This window comes from Dendrobium catenatum, unplaced genomic scaffold (genome assembly GCF_001605985.2).
Source record: "Dendrobium catenatum unplaced genomic scaffold, ASM160598v2 fragScaff_scaffold_905, whole genome shotgun sequence".
Classification (NCBI taxonomy): Eukaryota; Viridiplantae; Streptophyta; class Magnoliopsida; order Asparagales; family Orchidaceae; genus Dendrobium; species Dendrobium catenatum.
In genome coordinates, this window is record NW_021319367.1 from 512093 (window position 1) to 522902 (window position 10810).

The following is a 10810-nucleotide window of genomic DNA, read 5'->3' on the forward strand; positions in this document are numbered from 1 at the left end:
TAGAAACTCCACATCAGAAACTCCCATTTTTCAAACAACTTTCTTAAAGTTTTCATGCAAGTGTCTAAGATAGTGATGGTGTGTTGCACCTGGGAATATGTCTCTACATCCACGTACCAACCAAGCATGCCGGTTAGATTTGATGCATATATTATTTATACTGGTAATAGAAGGGAGTAAATCATGATCATGATAAGAGACTATATCCAAGAATCATTGCACATTGACTCCATAATTCCAAAAGCTAATGAAAAAATCATTATTCGCATAATGCCCAACAACTATGAGTATTGTCCCCTATATTTACCCAATAAGAAAGTCCCATCTAGGTTGAGGATGGGCCGACAAAATCTTCAACTAGTGATAGATGGGTCAAAAGCCCAAAACAACCTTTGAAATCTATGTGAATAAGAGGATTGAATTTTATATTCAGTTCCAGGCATAGTTGTAATAATAACTTTCATGAACAAATTCAATGATCAATAAGACTCTTCCTAATTGCCAAATGCTACCTTAATAGCCTTCTGACGTGCATCACATATTTTCATGCATGAAACTTTTATGTTAAACTTTTCCTAAACTATTCTAATTATTTATCTATGTTTTATATCTATTTGTTTCCTTATAATGGGAATAATAAAGCAGCTAATGAACTTTGAATTACATTGCCTATGACATGCTTGAAGAATATGGTTCATGCATGTATGTGAAACTTTTATGGTGGATATATTCTACACCCCATCCAAACACTTGCTTAGGCTAGCACGTAAAAGCCAATGACACTTTACCGGCACATTATCATATTGTATACAAGCAAATGTGAATTTTTATTCATTTGAAGAAACCACGACAAATTGAATATTATTTCTAATGGACTAATCGTGCAAGGAAAATTATAGTTAACATTTTTTTAGGAAATGCATATGCTCTATCAATTCATTCGGAATGATAAATTCATTATTCATAATGCTAAAAAGAGTATTACTATCATATGCAACCTCTGCATTCCACTAACGTTTCTCCTATGAATCTCAACATGTTCATTATTATATCTCATTCACTCTTCTGTATTTACAGTTCTTATACAGTAGCCACGAATAATATCATTGATATTTGGCTGAACACCAATATTCCTAACAGCTGGATCATGGAGGATATCACATCACTCTTCTTCCACATCGTCACTTGAACCACTACTCATTATCTCATAACCTTCATCATTGATTGTAGGAGCATATAATCTAATATCATTGACTTCAAAAATAGAAGTAGGTTGAGATTGTGTTGAAGGACCGGGTAAATTCTTTTGATATAAGATAGGTATGGATCTACATTTATACTTATGTAATATTAGATAATGAGGAATAAGAATTTACTTGAGAAAATGTATAATTTCCTTCACAATTAACATACGCTAAATGTACATTTGGCATTGCCAAGGCCATATTGGCAGCATCTTACATCTCATGTACATTATCGAGTACAACTAAATCACAAATTTGAGTTGACATGTCTTCATCCAAATTACTATCATTAGGAATATCCTCAGCATCCACATACATAATTAGAACTTCAGATGTAGCCACTGATAATGCAAATTCACAATCTTCATCGTCCTCAACCTTCGAGGACATGAATTAGTTACCCACTGAAAAATGACCCACAATGGTTGTCACAAACTTTGAGGGATCGAACTTCAGCGCCCTAAGAACCCTTTCCTTTAACTACTTTAAAGTCAAGTTAAATACAACTTGTAGGGGCTGATATTTACCACCAATATATGTTGGCAAAAAAATATCATCTAAGAATAACTATTCGTCATATAACAACATAAAAGATGATGGTCGTGCACTCATTTTGAATACATACATTTACAATAAATTTGAAACGATATATTTATTTCTTCGAGACAATAGTCAAATTCGTAACATTCCACACTATTTTCCAATAGAATTTTAATTAATAATGTTTCACTATGTTAATACTATCATTAACTCATTAAATATAAATGTTATAAATAGTAATATTAATGTTTCCTTATAATTTCATAAAAAGTAAACAAATATGTCTACTATTTTCTCAATAAAATTTTGGAATTTTTTTTGTTCATTTATATTTACTAACAATATTAGAAATTACAGGAAATTTATTAAAAATAAAGAATAATTATTATTAAAAATAAAGAACGATTAAATTATCGACATATGTTTCGACAAAATTAAGGAATAATTGTATTAGAATAAATGCTTAAATGAAATTACAAATATAAATAATAACTAAATATTCATGGAAATCAACAATCGTGCTCGATTGCAGCTGATGAGATCAACAATCGTGTAGAAGCCTTACGAATTGCTACAACCCATTGCTCAGAGGTATGACTTTCCACTTCTTATTGATTTGGCCACTCCGTGCAGGGACCTGGAGCAGTAGGATGGTCGAACCACCTCGTGTGGAAACCTAGAGCTGCAACATGTGTCTTCTGTTGGGGGCAATGGACTGATTTTACTTTACACTGCATATACCTAACCAAACAGAAAAAAAAAAATAATTCTCTTGCATTCATTACACACAACCAAATAACCTCAAAATATTTACTTTATAATGCATTCTCTTTACCGTTAATCAAACAGCCCCTAAAAAAATTAAGTAATTAACACAAAACTGAATTGTATTAGCGGCTCACGCTCAACTCATTCAACTCAAAACCGGGTCGAACACATTCTGAGTTAGGTGGAATGGACAAAAAAAATTGAAGAAAATTTCCAAATTATGAAAAAGAGTGCTGGTCTGCGCTATCTTCACAGTTTACACGGCAAGCGACCAAGAGAAAGCCGCGGCAGCGATGATGGAGGGGAGGCGTGGACGGGAGGCCCCGGCGGCTGCAGAAAACCTAGAAGTGAAGCCACCGGTTCCTTTCGAAACCCCTGGGGAGGCCCCACGCCGGCGAACCGGCGGCCAGAAGAGGAAGGCGGCTTCGAGTATCTTCGCTGTCTCCTCCTCCTCCTCGACATCGAAAAGGCTAGTCAAGGAGCGGAATGCCCTCAACATACTCCCCAGTGGCCACAATGGTCCCATCACGAGAGCTAGGCAATTCCCAGGCAAGATCGCAGCTGGAAGTCCACAGACGCCGCAGGAGGGAGTTCTGATTGCTGAGACGCTGGTAGGAGAACTTGCAAAGGAGATGATGTTTTCTGAAGATCCGGTTAAATCTGTTGAGGATTCGGCGGAGCCGTCGGATGTGACTACAATGGAGCTGGAATTTGAGGCCGTGCGATCCAGAGGTGTCGGTGTACATGTAGTCCCAACTTCCGCTGGTGAGTTGCTAGAACATATGATGACCAATATATCAGTTAGGAATTTTCATTTTTTTAACTATCAGTGTGGAATCGGACTTGCTCCTCAGAGCTAGGGTTTTGGGTGAAATGCTGCTGCATCCAACTTGCTTAATATTTATTTGTTGTTTACCTGACGCTTTTGTTGCACAATTTCTTCGTTTTCTCTTTAACAGAACTGTTGAGGATTTTTTTGCACGTTTTGTTCACCGATTCCACCTTGGGCTCACTTGGTTGCTTGTAGATATAAAACATGTTTTAAAAACATTTGAAGGGCTCTGAAGGTATTTAAGGAGAATTCAAAACCAACATTGATTTATAACCACATCCAACTAAGTAATGAAGTATAGTTAATTAATCATTTAATCATTTATCAGAACATTTTTTCTAACTTCGAGAACTAAAATGGGCCCTTACTAGAGAACATGAATCTTGTTCACAACAGCTTAAAAGCATTTGTTTTACGTTGTCCTATTGCGTTCTTTCATCAGGTTGGTTTTCATGGGAGAAAATCCATGAGCTCGAGAAGCATGCGTTGCCATCATTTTTCAACGGACAGTCTGAGAGTAGGACACCAGAAATATATGTGGACATACGAAATTCCATCATGAAGAAATTTCATGTTGATCCTCAGACTCCAATGGAGGTTAAAGATTTATCTGATATATCTGTTGGCGAATTAGGTGCTAGACAAGAGGTGATGGAGTTTCTAGATCACTGGGGTTTGATCAACTTCCACCCTTTCCCGCATTCCGGTACTGACAAAAGAGTGATTGAAGCTGGAGCCGAGAAAACAACCTCTCTGCTTGACCAGTTGTACCAATTCGAAAATGTGGAGTCATTACCCTGTTATGTTCCCAAAAAACAGGAATCACCGCCATCATCCATGTTACCACAGCTGCTTCCAGAATCCGCCCTCCTTGACGACATGATGCGGCCAGTGGATCCTTCAGTTGAGTACCATTGTAATTCATGTTCAGGCGATTGCTCTCGCAGACGGTATCATTGCCAGAAACAGGTTGGTTCTTAGTTCAGTTTGAATATTGGGACTGAACCTAATTTGAACTGCTGAATAATGTTATAGCAAACACTTTTTAGATAAAAGCCTATGCTAAGGGATGCTAGTAGTCTAAACTATGGACTATTGAAGTATATATTTTACAGTTATGTTAATTGAAACTAAAGAGTATAATTTAACTTCTTCCTTCCTTTTTAGCCGTGCTGTTTTTTTTTTTTTTTGGTGACTATTTCATGAGAACTAAGCCATGGAGTTTTATTTTTAGTAAATAGTGTATGACAATAGTTTTTGCCTTGTGCATTTGCTTGATGCAATTTTTTTTCTTCATATTTTTATCAGTTTCATTTGTGTCCATTTAAGTTAAAAGATCAATCTTCTTCTCTGCCATTATTTTGCATGAATCATTTCAGCTACTAATTTTTATCTTAGATGATTAGCTCATAGCATTCCACACTTTTGTTTGATTTAGTTGATGCTTCTAAGGCTGTTTGAAATTCACATTGTCATCAACAATGTGGATGCTTGTAAAATCTTTGGTAGTCTACTTATAATGTTCTGGTTTGTTTTTTCCGTGTTGAAAGTGCACATCTAATCTCTACGATTAAATGCCAAGGAATAATATTGAAATATTGAAACTAAGGAGTTCATGGAGTTTGCATCAAAGAAATGCTACAATAGTGAAAGTATTTAGTAACATTTTGAAGAAAAACTTTATGATAAAGAGGTGGATAAAATTCTGAAGAAAAAAAATGTTATGAGTTCTATATTACATTATTATTTCAATTATAACCCTTAATGTTCAATGAAGTTCATTAATTTGAAATGCTGTACAAAATAGCTAGAATATACAAGAGCACACCTAATTTGTTGCTGCAGTAATTGTAAAAAATATGCAATGACCTACAAAATTTTGAATAGCATGAACTCTTTTATCATTATATATTCATGACCTTGTCGCAACTATTTGTAGTTGGCTTTACAAATCATTTTCTATTCATTTTCTATCTGGGTACGACCATACCAACATCAGTGCATCGGATCCCATCAGAACTATGGAGAAAAAAGATTCATGTTGATTATAAAAAAAGCAAATATAACAGGTGTAATGGATAAAGTTGATTATCAAAAAGTATAGTGAACACAGCTCACCTTGGCTTGTTGGTTGAGAGCTTAGGCTTCCAACTAAGAGGTCTTGGGTTCGAGTTTTTGTGTATGCGTTTTGTGTGTGAGTTTGCCTTAATTGACCTAAATGTCCCAAAAAAAAAAGTATAGTGAATTTGGATTGTTAGAGATGGTTTACTTCACAGAATTCATGAATATATCTTTTTCCTATAATGCGAGTATGGCACAAAATTGGTAGATGACTAACTTGACCCAAACATCCATGCTATTTATTTATTTCACAGGCAGATTTTGATCTCTGTGCGGAGTGTTATAATAATGGGAAATTTGGCTCCGGCATGACACCAGCTGACTTCATTCTTATGGAATCTGCTGAGGGCCCTGGTGTGAGTAGTCGGAGTTGGACAGATCAGGAAACCTTGCTTCTTTTAGAAGCCTTGGAGCTTTTTGGCGAGAACTGGAATGAAATAGCTGAGCATGTTGCTACTAAAACTAAAGCTCAGTGCATCTTGCACTTTCTTCAAATGCCTATAGAAGATCCTTTTCTAGATGTCCAAGAAAATTCTAGTGACAATATGTTGGAGAAAATTGAACCATGTTCAGCTAATAAGGAATCTTCAGTTGTGAAAGTCCCTGAAGCAATTGAGGTTGAGAATGGCATGAGCTCCGAGCATCCTGTTTCGTCCCCAGCAGATGTCTCGGACATGAAATATGCTGAAGTTGATTTATGCGGCGAAACTTATTCCAACTTTGCTGTAAACTCTTTAAAGAGTGCATTTCAGGCTGTAGGCTTTACAAATGATGATGGAAGAATGTTCTCATTTGCAGAAGCTGGAAATCCTGCCATGGTGTTGGTAAGCGTTAATGTTGGTAGAGCCCTGTGGATAAAAATGCCACATCTTAGATGCAGAAAGTGACCAACTAACTAATTTTCTTATTGCAGGTAGCATTCTTAGCGGGACTGGTTGACCAGGATGCTGTGTCAACTTCATGCCGCACTTCTTTGAAATCAATGTTAGAGGAATCTCCTGGAACTCAGCTGGTTTCAAGGCATTGCTTTATTCTTGAGGAGCCACTTAATGATGCTAGAAGTCCTGTCCCTGAGAGGTCTGCAATCCGTATGCTTTCAAGTTTAATGTTAGTGTGGCTGAAATTCAAACCTGATGATATTTATTAATGCAGTGCTGTTGCTGCCAATGGTGACTTGGAGGCTTTAAAGGAGGAGGAGCAGTTGCCAAGTTCGAATGGTTCTGCGGAATTGAAGAATGAAACAATTAATAATCAGCCAAATGCAAATTCTGGACAGAGTGAAATGAAACAGCCAGCTTCTCCTAATGAGTCTCCACAGAAATCTACTGTGAAAGAATTAAGTGATTCATTTCTCCCAGTGGATGTAACTTCTGGCAACAGTGAGCCAGATAATAAATCTTTACCTGAGGAACTAACATCACAATCTGACAGGAAGGATGCAAGTAGTTTTGATGAGGCAATGGTAAATAAAACTAGTAATTCAAAGGAGTTGGGAGATTTTCCCGTACATGATGGAGATGCACCATCTATGCTTAAGTTTGTAGATGATCAAAAGCTTTCAGAGGAAGGCAAGCCAGAATCTGTGGAGCAATCATGTAATTCAGAATTGATTGATCAGGTCCAACAAATTTCAGAATTAACAAAAGTTGAAGATACCACGCCAACATCCATTGTCCTGAAAGAGGAACCAGAACAAAAAGATAGTGCAGATTCTACCTTAGATGTTAATGTAGTGGCAGGTATGATAACTTTCCCCAGTGGAACTTGGTGAAGTTTCTTCTGTCAAGTTTCTGTAATTTTTTTTGGAAGTCTATATATGTCTTCTATTTTAAAAGATGCTAAAATCATATAAATTTTTTTTCAGATACTTTTTGAGATACTTGGGAAAAGTTATATGTGTGTTATACTAGTAAATTATGGTTAGATGAGAACAAATGCCCTCTCATTTATGCAAAAAAGCTAAGAAAAGGCCAACTTCTACCGCAAGGAAAACAAAAATGAGCACATATTTGGAGAAAAACGTTTGCATACTCTAAATTTTATTTTGCTGCATATTTCACTAGTTTTGACGTAATGGTTGTGCTAATTCCTATAAAACTATGGTGAGATGTTGGCCTTATGGTTGTTTCATGTTTCCGATGAATTGGTGGCAAAGCTATAATTTCATTGGCGGACTGTGTTAACTATGGAATTATGAAGAAAATCATATAATTGTTATAATTGTAAAACCTGGAGGCCAGTATAGAAAGCAGCGATGATAGTTGCTATGACTTGTTCTCATAGTATTATAGCTATGATCTTATTGACCTTATTTATTTGGCTATGTTATCAGAGACTCAGAAACTGAAAGTCAAAGCAGTGGTGACAAGGATGATAATTAGGAGATAGTTAAGTGAGGGGATGGAGCCTTTAAAGTAATTTTCTTTTGTAGTATTCTAAATCATGTGCTTTGATTCCCTTTTTAAAGCCATTTCCTTCAATTATGCAAGAATGATGCTTGATATCTTTGTGAAGCTTCTCTAAAGTTTTGCATCTTCACATTCACACATGCGGAATCAGCTGTAAGTGCAACGTCTCCAATTGTTTTCTTTTAAGGTGTTTTTGCGTCTTTAACAAATACAGAATCTGTGCCTTCTTTTTTGTACAGTTCATGTCTTCTTTTTTGGCATTTCCTCCTCGTTCTTTAATCACTTTGCCAGTTCTCTTCACCTTTGTTGATTGTGTGTAGTTTCATTTTCAGCATTTTAATCCATAGATTTTTCTGGCCTTGTTCTACTTCCTGTTAGGTTCCTAATAATTTTTTTAGTAGTTACTTCATGTTCTAGGCCGCATTTTCTCGAATGGAGAGTAAGGAAATATGTAAGTATTTTATTTTAAGTTATTTTATTGCTTTTTAGAGTTTTATTAGGATAGGAACTTGGAATATAGGTTTCCTTACAGGAAAATTAATGGAATTAATATATATTATGATTCATATGAAGATAAATATTTTGTGCATTCAGGAAACTAAATTGATTGGAAAGAAGGCTAAGGAGATTGATAGTTTAGGATTTAAACTATAGTATTCAGGTAAGAGTCGTACTAGAAATGATGTATGTGTGATTATAAATAAGAGTTTGAAGAATAATGTTATAAAAATAATAGAATTAGAGATAAAATTATAACTTTAAAGATTATTGTTGATGCTAAGATTGTTAATATTATAAGTGCTTTTGCTCCTCAAGTAAGTTTGGATATGAGTTCAAAATTAAAATTTGGGAATGACTTAGAAGAATTAATATAAAAGATACCTCTTGAAGAAAGAGTTTTTATTGGAGGAGATTTAAATGGGCATGTTGATAGAGATGTAGATGATTTTAAAAGCATTCACGGTGGTCATGGGTTTGGAACGACAAATGAAGGTGATAAGACCATATTAGATTTTTTTTTTAGCTTATGATTTTTTAATTGCTAATACTTTATTTAAAAAAAGAGATGAGCTTCTCATCAATTATAAAAATGGATATAGTAAAACTCAGACTGATTATTTTCTTATAAGAAAATTAGATCGTTTAGATTACACATATTATAAAGTTATTACGAGTGAAAATTTATGTACCCAACATCGATTATTAGTTTTGGACTTTAATATAAATGAGCAAAAAATAAAAAAATAAAGTAAAATGATATTATAGGATTAGATGAGGACATTTAAAGAAAATTAATAAAAATATTTTTAATAGTAAGATTTTAGATCTTAAGATTTTGATTGTGCATGTGGATGTTAATGTTATGTGGTAACAACTAGCTAGTGATATTAAGAATATTATGAAAGATTTGCTTGAAGTATCAAAGGGAAAATCTCATAATAGTAAAAATAGTTGGTAGTGGAATCCAAATGTACAAGAAAAAAAATAAAAAATAAGAAGATTTGTTATAAAAATTAGTTTACATGTAAAAACTCTAATAATTGAGAAATATATAAATAGGCACTTAAGGAATCTAAAAAAACAATATGCGATACAAAGATATTAACTTTTAATGATTTATATAATAGATTAGATACTAAGGAGGGAGAAAGATATATGTATAAGCTAGTCAAACATAGGATAGGAGCAGTAAGGATTTAGTTCAAGTGAAGTGTATTAAGGATGAAGATTAAAAAGTATTTTTCTTAGAAGATGATATTCAACAAAGGTGGATGAGATATTTTGCTAAACTTTTTAATGAAGAATTTGAAAATATGATTTACTTTAGTGATCTTAGCACTCTAAATAAAAATAAAGATTTATGTTTTTATCGGCGTATTAGTAAAACCAAAGTTAAAGAGACTTTAAAGAATGTGAAGTGTGGAAAAGCTGTTGGACATGATGATATTCCAATAGAGGTGTGGAAATGCTTAGGAGATTAAGGAGTTTTTTGGCTTACTAAACTTTTTAATATTGTTTTGAAAATTAAAAAATGATGCTATTGCTAGTATCATTGTCTTCTCTGTGTTTGTAACTACTCGACCTTCTATCTGCACTAGGAACCGAGTAGTACACCTTTTATAGATTTGTAGAACTAAATCGAAACCTTTTGCACCTTGTTGCTCCCTCCCTTCAACTTCAAGTTTTCCGCCAATAAGATCATGAGAGCATTTAAATTCAATAATGCATATTTGTTATTTTGTTATGTGCCAAGATATAAATAGAATTCAATTGCTTCAATAACTAATCTGAGAAATAAATTAATATTGAATCAGCTAAGTGGCATAATAATAATCACAATTTATAGTTGTACATAAAGCATAAGTCTATTAAATCTCATATGAGTGATGCAAAACTACTAACAATAACAACATCATCATCAAGCATTTGCCTCATTACGTGGGGTTGGCTACATGATTTTTTTTTTGTTTGTCCTATTAAAAATTAAATTCTCATTTAAATTTAATAAAGAAACATTATTTCTAATAATTTCTAACCATGTTTTTTTTAGGTTTGCCGTTACCTTTCTTGACATAACTAAAATCTAATACGTCAACTTTTTTAATTGGGTCATCGGGAGCCCTCCGTCTAATGTGATCAAATCATCTAAGTCTCTATCATTTTATATTTTCGATTGGATTACATCAAGGATCAGTCTTAAGTCCGTATCTTTTTGCTTTAATCATGGATGTTCTCACTAGACATTTGCAAGAGAGATGTACCTTGGTGTATGTGTTTTACTCATGATATTCTTCTTGTTGATAAGATCAGAGAGGGAGTTGAAGGTAAACATGAATTATGGAGGTCAACCTAAGAGTCTAAAGGTTTTCACTTGAGTAGATCTAAAACTGAATATA

General features: G+C 34.2%; 1 protein-coding gene across 4 annotated transcripts in view; it reads left to right on the forward strand.

Annotated features, from left to right (window-relative positions):
- The first annotated feature begins 2743 nt into the window (after positions 1 to 2743).
- Positions 2744 to 10810, forward strand: part of LOC110105181 (SWI/SNF complex subunit SWI3D) — a 15732-nt gene continuing 7665 nt past the window's right edge. For 3 of the 4 annotated variants that reach the window (XR_002304121.2, XR_003701608.1, XM_028697232.1), the window contains exons 1-5: positions 2746 to 3317; positions 3827 to 4353; positions 5760 to 6329; positions 6419 to 6582; positions 6658 to 7244. Coding sequence is in view for 2 of the 4 variants with exons in the window: in XM_028697232.1 (XP_028553065.1) it covers positions 2846 to 3317; positions 3827 to 4353; positions 5760 to 6329; positions 6419 to 6582; positions 6658 to 7244 (2320 nt within the window). In the remaining 2 variants the exon portion in view is untranslated. Of the gene's footprint in view, positions 3318 to 3826; positions 4354 to 5759; positions 6330 to 6418; positions 6583 to 6657; positions 7245 to 7837; positions 7909 to 10810 lie in introns of those variants that run through there. The other variant, XM_028697233.1, reaches the window with a different exon arrangement.